This window comes from Pararge aegeria, chromosome 19, assembly GCF_905163445.1.
Source record: "Pararge aegeria chromosome 19, ilParAegt1.1, whole genome shotgun sequence".
Taxonomy (NCBI): domain Eukaryota; kingdom Metazoa; phylum Arthropoda; class Insecta; order Lepidoptera; family Nymphalidae; genus Pararge; species Pararge aegeria.
The window spans coordinates 4,615,906-4,629,534 of NC_053198.1; the positions used below are offsets into that span (position 1 = coordinate 4,615,906).

At 33.7% G+C, this 13,629-nt stretch overlaps 1 protein-coding gene across 1 annotated transcript in view; it reads left to right on the forward strand.

The window, feature by feature from the left end:
• Positions 1 to 495: 495 nt before the first annotated feature.
• Positions 496 to 13,629, forward strand: part of LOC120631869 (dynein beta chain, ciliary-like) — a 46,921-nt gene continuing 33,787 nt past the window's right edge. The window contains exons 1-26 of the mRNA XM_039901528.1: positions 496 to 557; positions 937 to 1,041; positions 2,180 to 2,350; positions 2,559 to 2,729; positions 3,462 to 3,550; positions 4,352 to 4,455; positions 4,753 to 4,941; positions 5,492 to 5,665; positions 5,821 to 5,956; positions 6,258 to 6,486; positions 6,784 to 6,975; positions 7,326 to 7,460; positions 7,589 to 7,725; positions 8,139 to 8,328; positions 8,628 to 8,729; positions 8,851 to 9,004; positions 9,168 to 9,363; positions 9,538 to 9,628; positions 9,807 to 10,056; positions 10,347 to 10,495; positions 10,629 to 10,749; positions 11,021 to 11,161; positions 11,714 to 11,808; positions 12,165 to 12,332; positions 12,763 to 12,932; positions 13,393 to 13,612. Coding sequence (XP_039757462.1) covers positions 549 to 557; positions 937 to 1,041; positions 2,180 to 2,350; positions 2,559 to 2,729; positions 3,462 to 3,550; positions 4,352 to 4,455; positions 4,753 to 4,941; positions 5,492 to 5,665; positions 5,821 to 5,956; positions 6,258 to 6,486; positions 6,784 to 6,975; positions 7,326 to 7,460; positions 7,589 to 7,725; positions 8,139 to 8,328; positions 8,628 to 8,729; positions 8,851 to 9,004; positions 9,168 to 9,363; positions 9,538 to 9,628; positions 9,807 to 10,056; positions 10,347 to 10,495; positions 10,629 to 10,749; positions 11,021 to 11,161; positions 11,714 to 11,808; positions 12,165 to 12,332; positions 12,763 to 12,932; positions 13,393 to 13,612 — 3,888 coding nt within the window. The 5' untranslated portion in view covers positions 496 to 548. The remainder of the gene's footprint in view (positions 558 to 936; positions 1,042 to 2,179; positions 2,351 to 2,558; positions 2,730 to 3,461; positions 3,551 to 4,351; positions 4,456 to 4,752; positions 4,942 to 5,491; positions 5,666 to 5,820; positions 5,957 to 6,257; positions 6,487 to 6,783; positions 6,976 to 7,325; positions 7,461 to 7,588; positions 7,726 to 8,138; positions 8,329 to 8,627; positions 8,730 to 8,850; positions 9,005 to 9,167; positions 9,364 to 9,537; positions 9,629 to 9,806; positions 10,057 to 10,346; positions 10,496 to 10,628; positions 10,750 to 11,020; positions 11,162 to 11,713; positions 11,809 to 12,164; positions 12,333 to 12,762; positions 12,933 to 13,392; positions 13,613 to 13,629) is intronic.

Sequence of the window (13,629 nt, forward strand, 5' to 3'; positions counted from 1 at the left end):
CTTTTTCATATACACAGATGATCCTCCTTACCTCTACCCTCCATAAGTCTTTTACATAGGTTAAGGTATACTTCCGTAAAGAAGACATGGCGTCTTCAGCATTTAATAGTCATATCTTATGACACCCTCCTTTGTGGATTACTTATGTTGTGTTAAAAATAATCTTTTTTAAAGAAGATACAAACACTAGTAACTTTGTAACCCATAGATAATAGGGAAGTACTCTTTCGTTACACAAATTTTAAAATTTAAGATTCGATTAAAAGCGGTTGCCTAGCAACGTAAATAATTTCAATGAAAGTTTATAATTTTCAGTTTGAGTTCCATCTATTTTCGTATCTTTGAATTCTCTGTGAAGATTAGATGTTAATTAGAATTTAAACTGTAGGATACGCATCGAGTATATCTATTATTTTACTATTCATTTAACTTTACGATTAAATTTAAATGTATCGCTTTTGTACGTAGGTACCTACTCAAAAAATAAATACGCAATGCAAATCTTGTTACTGAAAACAATCTACTGAGTAAAGTATTTACTTTGAACCATGGGTGATGTGAGTTATATGTTATTAATTTTTACCTATTTATCGTTAGTTTTTATTATTCTTACCGAACTATATTAGTCTCTAGACAATCTTTCTATTATTTATAGTAGAAGTCAGCAGGATGATTAGGTACGTATCTCGCGACATTTGTTTGTTTATTGGATGGGAAAGTGACGTTTGACAGCAGTGATTGCAAGATTCACGCCTGTCGCAAGCCTGTCGCGAGATAAGTAAACACCCTACCTTATCCAGATAATCATTGATGAACTATTCCGTATTTTGCCATTTCTAATCACGTTTTCATCTTCATTTTCATTTCAATCGAGTAAGTAGGTACTTACCAACCGAAATTATTATAATAAATAAATGCTCATTTAATCAATTGCAGAAGGACGATGTTGATAGTCGGTTAGAATTTCTCAGCGAATATCTTTTAAGGACACTTAAGCAAAAAATTGAAAAATGGAACAAGTTCATAACAGGAGAGGAGAGGGTAAAATGCGATATACCTAATATTATTTACTTATGGTCATTGAAACAGCGAACCAATAAACAACAAGCAATAAAGCAGAACTACTGCTCAAAAATAGCCTAAACAAAACATAGCCTCGGTGGGAGTGGCTTATGAAGTGTGCCGTGCATGCGTTTAGACTTCGTTTGTCACAATGCTGCCGGCCAGTCACGTATTAGTCTAGTCGACAAGTTGAAAATGGTACAAAATAGAGATACTGTTCTTAAAATTATGTGCGATAGGGCATTGGATCCGGAATGGCGCCTGGAAAAATGTGCCAAAAGCGTGTTATGTAAAATTGCAAAAGTTATAAACAATTGAAGATGAAAAAAAATGACATTTCGTTTCTTGCCAATATTTCATAAACTAATTTAAATTTAATTATTCTTGCAAAGAATATTCTGAAAGAGGAGGAAATTTCCAATAAAAAACTCCCATTTTCCGGAACTCTTTCTCCATTATTTATAACTTTTATTTAACACTGAAAATAGGTCTGCGCGAGACATTTTTAGATTGCGATTGCAAAAGCGAGTACGGCACATTAATTAATTTATTTAAAGTATTGAATTATTTTTGTTAAAAAATATGGTGTGTTTTGAACACTAACTAAATAATTTATTCCTGTTGGAAATTTTACTTAAAGTAAGTTTTTCAACAAGTTAAACAATTGTTAACTAACAAAATTTTCTCGAACTTCCGTCTTAATTGTAAGTAAAAGCACATTTTTCTACGCGCCATTCCGGATCCAAAGAGTTATCGCACATAATTTTAAGAGCAGTATCTTTATTTTGTACCATTTTCAACTTGTCGACTACACTATATGGTCCCGAGCTGCATTACTTACAGTAGAACCAATCATGTATTTTGCGACTCAATTCATATAGACTGATTGGTACGCATTTCGAATTTTGTGAGAAAGGGCGACTTTTATTGCATTTAAATCTGTTTCTTTACTCAGTAATTTAGTCTTCAATCTTATTATAGCCATACAATAAGAAGTAACTTTCAAGTGCGTGCGTGCGTGGTACAAAATGATAAGGTCTTACATCTGTTAGTATAATAATATATACTATATCGAAAGTCGGGCTTTCCATGACTGCTTACTTTTTTTGTATTAAAGCATCTACTGTACAAGTTCTTCGACAATCCGAAATACGAGATTCTCGTGTTTCGAATGAACACGGCCGGCCTGCTGACTTGTTCGTTTTCCTTCCCGCCTCAAAATAGAGGGAAAATGGTTTACTTTCTACGCAATATAGACGACAAAATAACGCAGGCTAACTTTCGAAAGGTATTTATTTAGTTGTTTACTACCCTCTGTTATGTATTTATCTTTATCAAAAACTACATCAATCGTGTTAAGCAGTTCGAATCTATATTTCAATCCACTACAAGTTAGCGCTTGAGTTCAATCTAACCTATTGTAAGTGATGATGCAGTTAGATGTGAAAGGACACTAAAAATAAGACGATTACAAAGCCATCGTTAACTTTTTTTAGTGTCTAACAATAGGAGAAATATCAGGAAATGTCCTGATGGATTTGAGCGTTATGGCTGACGAGGTGATCGGGCCCCTACTGTGTAACCCAGATAATCAGAAGGGCTGGCCGAAGATAGTCAAAAACGATATGAAGAGGCACGTCAATGATCTAAGGAGTTTAATGCACCAAGTAAGTTAAATTTGTCCAGTGGCTTTTAAAATTCCAAAAATGTTGTGTACAGGGAATTTTCTACAGAAAACACTATTGATCTCTGTACATTTAGTTGAGTTTAGATATTTTACCACAAGTTATGCGGGTTATATACCATTAAGTTATTAAGTCTCGAATAGACTTGCAGTTCATTTAGATATATTACAGGTCAATATATCCGGATTGCGTACTTCCGGAACAATATCACACGTCAAAGACTTTCAGTAGCTAAACTAGAACTGTAAACTGTTTTTGCTCACTCCAGATATAGTAAATAATTTCACGAGTTACAAGCGAAACCTTTGTTAACCTGAGAACTTATTTTTTATTTTGTTTATATTTATGGAGTATAGTATATATAGTAGATTTACTTATATTAAAGATAATCGAGAACAGGGGTTCCTAACCTCAGTAACCAAGCGGCGCACTTACAAGTTAAGAAATTTTGACACGGCGCCCGCGCTCTTATATAGCTAGTTAAAATGGACCCATCTATCTGCCTTTCTAACAAGAACGGTACGTACGTTAGTAGCAGATAGACAGACGCAAAATTTATTTTTTATTTTCTAGAAAGTACAGAAGGAGCGCCTCGCGGTCCACCTCTGTACTTTCCTGGTTTAGGAATTAGATTTTGTATAATACATTAAATTCGCGTTCGCCATGGAAATTCATTTAAAGTTGTAATTGTTGGTTCCCTTATTTCTATAACAGCTAAAAGGAGAAATGGCCAGTCAGATAATGCTTCCGATGCCGGAAGGTGTGGAAACTATTTATCACGCTGAAGCAAGACTAAAAGAAACGTAAGTATTTTAAATGTTGGATAGAAGCAGGCGTTACTTTGCGGAAATCCATGACAAATAATTATTCATTGTAAAGTCAACATCTAAGGATGCTCCGGTTTCGGAGCGAAAGGTGCGTAGAGGGTACATTGCCGAAGATTTGTTTAGTGTGTTGTGTAAGGATTGAAGAAATTATAAATTGCTAAATTGCACCATACAGATTTTTCTGCTTTTCGAAGAGTATAGCAAATTGAGCTTAATTTTTTATAATTTTTTTATAATATGTATTTTAATAAACCTGTCAAAGCTTCATCAAATCAAAAACTGACTAAGTGCGAGTTGGACACTAAGGGTCTGGGAATGGGAGACCCTTAAATAATTATTTTGTTCTGTTTTTTAGTATTTTTTGTTATAGCGGCAACCGAAATATATCATAAGTCAAAATTTCAACTGTCTTCAAGGTTCATCAAATACAGCCTGGTGACAGACGGACGGACGGGTGGACGGCGCGGCGGAGCTTTAGTAATAGAGTCACGTTTTACCCTTTAAGTAAGGAACTCTAAAGGAATCCAATAACGTTGTTGCCACGTTATTACATCCCTTTATTGAATGCAAAGGTGTCCAAACTGCGTATTTGGCGTAAATAATACAACCAATCAAGACGAATTGGTTGCAAGAGACGAGTGATCGCAATTGGAATGCAAATTTGCAGGTTACCCGCGATTTAATAGGAGGCAGTTATTTTAACATTCCAACTTATTTATTTGTAAAGATATTCTGCGTTAAAAATAACATAACAATGAATAATTTGCATGTTTCTAGTGATTCAGAAAGCGTAGATCTTCAGTTGAAGACAAATATAGAAGGAGCTATAATAAAGTGGGCACAACAGGTCCATGATCTATTGCAAGAAGATTCTTATTTAGGTTTGTATAAAACGAGACAGAAACGTACGTAACCTGTAGAAGATATTATGATTCATTAAGTATGTGTTAAATTAAAAAAAAAAGACTTCATTCGGTTTCGAATATTCGGAGCGTTTATTTCGAAGGTTGGTTTAAAGAGGTTAAAATAGGTTCTATTTAAAAATTCTTCAAGCAACATTTTAATGTCGGATTTTTCTGGTTCTTATGTTGTACCATGTGTATGATACATCCACAAAGTTTTATAAACTATGTATTTTCAACGGCCTGCTTCTATGTAACATCTGTTTTTTTCATTAGCGTTTAAAAGAACAAAGTTTCCACTGCCTATCGCCGATATAGAATTCTACACAGCCAGATTGCGTAACCTCGAAGGGATTTATTCGCAATTACGGGACCCTCGAGTTAAGCGAATGGCAAATTACCTCGAGGCAACCCGAAGTGTTTACTTTAATTGCTTCAAATCTATGCTCACAAATGTGGTAGCTGGTAAGTAAGATCACTGAATAATTTATTGAATGGACGTATGAGTTTGTGGAAAGAAAGAAATCTTAGAAGAGGGAATATGATTGTCCACCTACTAAGGCATGATGAATTTATCACAAACATAATTAAGGGAAAAGTAGAGGGAAAGTGGGGAAGAAACCGACCGAGACTTGTTTTTGTGGGACAAATAAAACGAGAGATTGGAGTAGGGGACCCATAAAGAGGTCCATGAATAGAGAATGTTGGAATAGGCTACACGACAAGAGTTAAGCTCTTAAGTTAAAGGAATGTATGGATGATATATAAAAACTACATTATTTTGGAAATAATAAAAATAATAATAATTTTAGTGAAGTAAATACGATATGATTGTTAAGTGAGGAAAAAAAGGGAAAATATTTCTTGATTGGCTTTAACAAAAGTTTCCCAAAGATATGTTCTCTTACAACAATAGCCAACATTCTGAACCAAGTTTTTTGTATGATTGGCCAAATATGAAAGTGCATAATTTTACTTTATACTATTTTATATAAATCTTACTTTTTATTTTCAGCTATTATAGAATGCCGAAACATTTACGTGTACCAAAAGCCGTTGATACAGCACTTCGAAAATTTTGAAGGCACTGATTTCTCTGATGCTAAGCCTCTTATTAGACCCATGTTTCACTGCATCGGTTTGCTTTGGGGAAACTCCCGATACTTTTGTAGTGTCGAAAAGTTAATACGTAAGAATTCATCTTTATTTTGCAATTTTTAAATGATAAACGGTTTATTTTTCTTTCTGAGACGTAAATTGATCGTCTTTGAAAGCTTGTATTCAGGATTTTAAATTTTGGAATATCCCAAGTTTGTGAATTCTAAAACATATATTAAAATTTAGCACTATTACGGGAAGTGTGCAATCTGGTTATCCAGCAGTGCACAAACTCCATCGATCCGCCCTCAATATTCCAAGGAGATGCTGACGAGCAGTTGTTGAAATTGAGGAAGGCTATGGGAATATTGAACCATTTTATGTAAGTAACTAAGAAGTGTAAATATACATTATTTAATAGTTCTCATTCAGATCGATCCATAAGCTTTTCACTAAACTGACTGACCTAAAAAAGGCTATCGTTTTCACAATGGTACTTGGTTGGAAAGGATATTCCTAATTTGAGACCTCTCCATTCGGTTTTATTCAGATAGAAACAGACTAAGCTTCACTGATGCAAATGTTTATTAAGTTTAATCGAATTCAAAAACGAGGATGTTCCTAATTTAATGAATATTATTTTTCCGATACGGTTTATCTATAGTGACAGTGCAATTTTTCAGCGAAACTTACGAATTAAATCGCGACAAAGTTCACACATTCTTTCCTGCGGGCGTGATGGCCGTGCGCTGGTCTTTCGACTTCAATCGTGTATTTATGCGCTTTAACATCTATATGCAAAGGCTGAAAATGATTGAGGACATTGTAGCGGCAACTGTTGAAGTTCTGAAGTTGGAAAAGGTCGAGTTTTCCGGACTTAGAGGCAAAACTTTGAGTACGGAATGTTTGAAGGTCAGATTTTGAAGATAAAACTCAAATACTTTTTTAATCTTTGGTACCTACTTATCTTTCTCTTTTACATCAATAAAGAACAGTGAACCTAGAATTGTATCGCAAAACCCTTGGTTATAATATTTAGGCAATAGTAGCTAGTTAGTATAAAACAAATAGTGCACAATATTACACTTAATTTAAGTGTAATAGAAAAATAATAAGTGACATTAACTGTCTATTGTCATTTAATTTCCTAGCAATGAAATAAATTATCGCAGTTGGGTAATTTCTACAATTCAATAAATTCAAATTTAGGTGTTGGAAGAATACACGATAATATATCAGCAGCTTGGTAACATTGTGTACGATCCAGCAGATCCCGAAGATAACAGATTTTTATCAGATTACGACAAACACATGCATGTGCTCGAGGATGTCGATAGAAAACTGGCTTCCCTTTTCTCGCAGGGTTTGGATGAGTGTAATGATTTGGAACACTTTTTCAAAGTATGTATCACTGTATTTGATAAAATATTATGATGTATAAACTTGCGCTTGGCTTCAATTACGCTATTTATTCAAGTTATACTTTGGACTAGGGGCAAGATAACAAAATGCAGTAGCTTATGAATGAAACGCGGTAACTTTTAAGAGTTATACTTAAAACCGTTCAAAACAAGAAAGTGTATTGTTGCAAACAAGATCTAATAAAGCACCACAAGTCTTGTCCTTTTCGACAAGTAATATCAAAAAAATTTGGGGACTATTAGACTATTTCATAATTCCAATGCAAGCCATACTCGTTGTGTCTTAAAAGCCGGCACACATAAATTAAATAAAAAATAATATTATTTCAGTTTTTCCAAATAATTGGTGATTTGTTCCATCGACCTATCATTAAAGCGGAGTTAAAACCCAAGGTGGCTAAAGTGCTCACTTTCATGCACACAAATTTGGACCAAGTAAAGGAAATATTTGACGAAGAAATGGCGGTAAGCAATAAGTTTATTGTAGTAGATTACAAAGTAAATTTAAAGATATGATACAGGAAATATTGGACTTAGTCCTAAGTTAGAGTAAGAAGAAATTGATAGATTAGTACTTAAATCTGGGATTTCAGAAAATAAATCCAAAAGGTGGAGAGAGGCCAATGGTTGATCCGTATTTGCCGCCAGTAAGCGGCATGCTCTGGTGGATTTATAAACAACGGTCAAGATTGCAGCTTCCAATGGAGGATTTCATTTTATTTGAAGACCCGTATGTATTTATTCCAGCTTTCAACTCTGTGGGGTACTGAAACTATCCGACACCGATATATTGAGTTGTTGTCGATTTCTCAATTTATAACAGATGATCTTTAATGTTTTTAAGTCATGTTTTATCGTCTTCCAAGTGAAACATCTATGTGCCACTATGCCACGATAACAAGATACGAATGAAAGCACTCTTGATTTTTATCGTATTTTTCAAATATGGCTAATTATTTATTAATGTGTAAAAATTGGTCGTTCCGTCTTCAATATAAAATGACAGTTTGCTAGCATTGTATAAATTATCGCCTTATATTGTGCCTGCTGCAACATAGTCCCGTGACCTCAGTGCATCTTGCTCCACTCCACGCATTCCAATTCTGTTCAAATTCTTTATTTGTTTTTTTTTTTTAAATTTAGTATCACAGAGTGCGAAAATGCCGTATACCTTAAACAGAAGCACAACGAAATGCTGGGCTACCTGAATCAAGTTGAAGATAGACAGTTTAAGCAGTGGAGTGCAACGGTGCCCACCATCTGTAAAACTTATCTTGCTAAGAACCTTATATACAGAGATCCGCCGTTCGTCCGGAATAATTTTAGTCCTGAGGTAAGCGATTGATTGTAATATCAACCGAGTACCAACTGTACATACTATTGCTTGTATATAAAAGAATTTTAATGATGCAATGTGTTTACATTTTTTTTTAGATTTAATAAAGTTTTTAAGTATGCAAACTAATGTTGTTTTGTCAAATGCCTTCCGCATTTCTTTGATTAGTGTACTAATACTTGAATATCTAAGATTAATGTGTTTTTTTATTATTTTTATTTTGATGTAAACTTTCCTAAAGTACTAAACTATAATTACCTTAGTACTTAGTAACTGCGTTTGCTTTTCTTTATTAGCTGGTGATGCTGTTGCGAGAAATACGTTACATGAAGTACTTGGATAAGCAAGGCATACCACCAGATGGCTTAGAATTGTACGCAAGAAATGAAAAATTACAGGTAAATTTTTATAACACCTAATTTGTAGTTAATTGAGATATAACTTACAAGCAGCTGTTCTTTACTGGTACCTACTAAAGTAACACAACTGTCGAATCACTTAACATGTTGAAATTTACAGTATGACATGAATCGTCTTAATCGTGCCATATCTTGGTATAATGCAATACGAGAGGGCAGTCATGAAACTGAAGTCGCGCTAATAGAAAAAGAAATATCAGCAATTGATGATCTCCTTGGAAGGGGCGTTGAGGAACTAACTTGGAACGATGATTGTGAGCAGTGAAATTAATTAATCATTAATTTTCATTTCTAAAAAAGACACTTATATATAATAAAACATCATCGGCCTAGCTGCTCAATTTATTTATTTAACTGCCTTTAAATTTTGTCTTTTGCCAATTTTATCTTAAGATCTTAATTTTCTTACATGAATAGTCACAGAATGGATGGCTGAAGTGTACGCAGCCATTAACACGCTTCAAGAACGAGTTCTGACAGCCCAGAATAATGTTCGGACCGGTCTAACAAATATCTCGGCGTGGGGTGATAAACCATTGCATAATCGTAAAGAAAACCCGGAAAAATTAGAACTCCTGGCTGTGAATGAACGACATTCCAGATTTGCTATACGGTAAATTTAAGTGTCTCTTATAAGTGTCTCTATATTTAGGCTAAATACGCTGATCTTCATTTTTAATTTTTCGATGTTTTCGAGTGGTATTTGGGAAAATCATTTTATTTTTCTTCACTAAGTGTCAAACTACACATTTTACTAACTAAAATTATACAAATATTTCTTGAACAGGAGTAAGAAGATCCTAGAGAGTCATGCAGAGTTTCAACATATATTGATAAATAATTACAAGTTGTTTTTCAACATCCAAGAGGAGGAAGAGGTAATTGAAATAATATTGGATATTTTATTAAGCAAAGTTCTAGAATTATTATTGTAATTATGAATTAATACGTGAAATTCAGAATAGTGACTTTTGAACGATTTTTGTGGAACAAATGTTAAACACAGTTATGAGAATTTTAGTATTCACTATCGTTAATAGGCATGCAATATTTTAGTCTGACGTAGAAGAGAAAGAACTCGAAGAAGTGGACGAAGCAACTCTTGATGAAGACGAGAAACTAGCGAGAAGACAAAAAATCCAGCAAATGATGGAAGATAGAGAAGCAAAGCGATTAGCTAAAGAGCAGAGGGAGATAGAGAAAGCCGAGTTAGAACGAATTAAGTTCGAAAGAAGAGAGAAGCGAAGGATTAAAAGAGATGCTAAGGAAGCTGCGAAAAAAGAGCGTCAGGCACTAAGAGAAGCAGGTAATCTATTGGCTTTAACCGTATGACTGTGTCTTCTTTATACCAAATCAAGAACACCCCTTGTCCTGTTACTACTTACAAGAAGGACCAACAAACAAAAAAAAACTTTAATTATTAAAATGTTTAATGCTTCAAATTTTTGAGAACTCACTATTAATATGATCAATAGGTCAAGGATGAATACGAAAGCTATAAGTAAAAAAAAAAATATTTCCACTTTAAGGTAATAAGATGTTGTGAATTTCGTCGATTAGTTCAGGTTTGGCAAATTAATACATATGCTTAAGCAGGTGAGGAAGTAGACTCACCCGCAGAGGAAGAAGAAGAAGAACTAGATCCCGAAGAGCTAGCAGATATTGAGGACGAGCGACGTGAGATGGAAGCAGAAGCCTTCCGCGCTGAACGATGGCCTGCTTACGTGAAATACGTTGATTCGCTGGTAAGTTAAGTATCTATGTATAATATAAGTACACAGTTCAAATAATAATAACAACTTCCATAAAATTATTGATTCATAATACTTTTGATCTCAATTTTTTTTTTTTATATTTTATATTCCTTCCATTTGTTAGGTATCAGTGCAAATAATGAAAGCAGTACAATCTAGTCTAGATCTTTTTGAAAAACAAACTGATTTGGAGAAGGGACCGAGGGTGGCTTTTATGGATGTTATTGCTGAACTCAGGGATCCCGGTAAGTATTATTAACCAACGACCGAAAACGACGTTAGTACTTCTAATTTTTTGCTACTGGCCTACAACGTTAATTGGGGTCGATTTAAAAGCTGTTTCTTAAATAAAGACTAATGCTATCACCTTCAAATTTAAACAAGTAATAAGTTAAAATAAGTTTCTTTAAAATATCGTCGCGAAGGAGTTACAAATAATTTTTCACCTAGTAAATTTCACATCAAATCAAACTTTCAAATTTTTATTAAATTTATGATTTGGTTATGTTAATACAGATATATATTTCTCCCCATCACTGGATGTTGACGATAGCGGTGGTCTGTATGATACACTGAAAGAAATGATGAAGGATATGTTCCTACAAGCAACACTGTTCCCAAGAATTGATCCAATCGTGCCCCTCGATAGTTACGAAGGTAGCAAGTAAAACCATTATTTTTGAAGCCACTTAGACACAGAACAGCACAATGGCGTGTTTCACATTGTTTTTTTAACTATGTAATGTACAGTGAACAACAGCGACAATGATTTACATTTTCATTAAATATCAGCAGCAGCAATACGACTTTTTATACCGTGAGTGCCAGTAACTTTAAAGTAATCCATGTGTGTATATTTCTAAATGTCTAAAGGGACAGATTCTGCTTGCTCATAACCTCAAAATATTGTTAGTTATCGCGTTTTCTTTTAATAAATTTCCAGTACCAATTTTGAGTTAAGAAAATGGTTGTGTTTTATCATGGAACAAAGAAAATTGTGTACAATATAACTTTAATGCTTAGTACAAAGTTTGGCTAATCCTGCTTTCAACTACGTAAACCCTATTGTCCGTTAATGGCTTAGTTAGTATAAAAAATATGTGTATTACTTCTAATTTTCTTCTTTCATTATTTATATTTATAAATATATGTATATTTTATATTTATGTTTATGTATGTCTTCTTCTTAAAGAGAACATTAATTCGCAGATGATATAAAAAAAGAGGATGCAATGATAGATCTCTACCACGATATATTAAAACGGGTTGAAAATAGTATTAATGATGTGGTACAATATGCCTCGGTATGTATCTTTGAAATCAGTACGAAGCTTCGTCATGGAATATTATTTATTGCCATAAATAGGATGGCAAACTTGGAAACTACCTGTTTAAATTATCATGCATTACGATTATATTATATTTAACAAAAACAACTATCAACCTAACTTCTTTAAAGTTGGCTGCTACGTTGTTTCAGTAAAATTCCATAATATTCTTTAAATTTATTTGATGTAAATTAAGTATCTTAGATTATTAAAGAGTATAGATATAAGGTTTACGGAAATAATCAGTTTCGATGTTGTTGCTAAAAGAGATGTCGCTGTTACCTCTCAAGCTAAAATGGATACAATATTCCAATGTTCTTTTCCTCTGACAGAAATACGAGAAATACGCACAACTATGGCTAGAGGACAGACAGGAAGTATTGACTGGTTTTATGAAGTATGGACGCGTGATTCCACCCGAGGAGTTCGACAAATATCACTACGAAAATGGCTGTGATCCGCCTGAAGTTAAACCTAAACTAGAACAATACCAACACGAGGTACAGAACAGCCCTAGTAGTAATTCTGAAATTAAATTTCCAATTTCTATAACCCACCTGACTATTGTTATAGCTGTTATCTATAGTTCCGATTTAATTTTGACCAACTCTTTGTTCTGCTATGTGGGATGCACAAAGCTTCGATACGGGTTTATTCGAAAATATTCGATATTCGTGTATGCAGACAATTAATTCCTGAGAACATGGTGGAAACCAAAGAATAACAATAACAGGGAACAGAACAGCTGTAGTAGCTATTAATTTACAGAATCTATTATTTCAGAAATTTAAATATAACTTACGAGTAGCTAATGTGATTGCTACAATCCATATTATATTCCATATAGTTTCCATTTAATCTTAACCTAAGGGCTGGTTTGCTCAGTTTAAATGTGTGCCTAATAAAACAATCAAGTTGTTAAAATTGTAGATCGACAAATACAATACGCTATACAATGAGCTGTCAGGCTTACCTAGTGAGTATCTTTGCAACGGTTGGTTAAAACTTGACTTGAAGCGACTCAACCAGGCGATTATGAACATCATATGCAAGTGGAGTAACCTCTACAAACAAAATCTTAAGGATCATGTGCAGATGAGGTATCTTTTCTAACTGTTACTTATAATTTTTACCTCCGAAGTCCATTTTTTGTGTACGATGTAATAATTGAGTCCTTTTTAAAAAAAAAAAAAAACGAGTCTTAAAAGTATAAAGAAAATCTCGTACGTCGATAATTTTATACTTTGCAAATTGATGGGACTAAAACATTTTCAAATGTAACTTTCAAATGTAAGGCTCGCTCAAGTTACATTTATAAAGCAATATTTTAAAACACATTTTTACATAATATAGCACAATGTTGCTTTTGTAAATGTAACACCTTGTAACATAAAGCAATTATTAAATTCAAAAATAATAAAAGGAAAATACAACTTGAATTCTATAAGTCAGGCAAATTATGTATGTAATTCAACTTGTACATCGATCAAGTAACGGAGACTAGATGTTTCTTAAAAATGTCCAAAGCAATTAGGTTATAATTGCTTTGAATTATTTCAGCCTCGATGATTTAGAGAAATTCATTTTATACGCTACCAAAGAATTAACGGTTGAGTTGCCAGAGGACGATTATGAAGGTCTACTAAAAGTGATGGGCGTACTCAATGAAGTTAGAGCTAAAGTGGACACTGGTACCGAAATGATGTTTGAGCCTCTGAGGGACATTATTTACATTCTCAAGGAATATGGCGTTGAATTCCCCGACGAGACTTATGAACAGGTAAAATACTTTGTTCT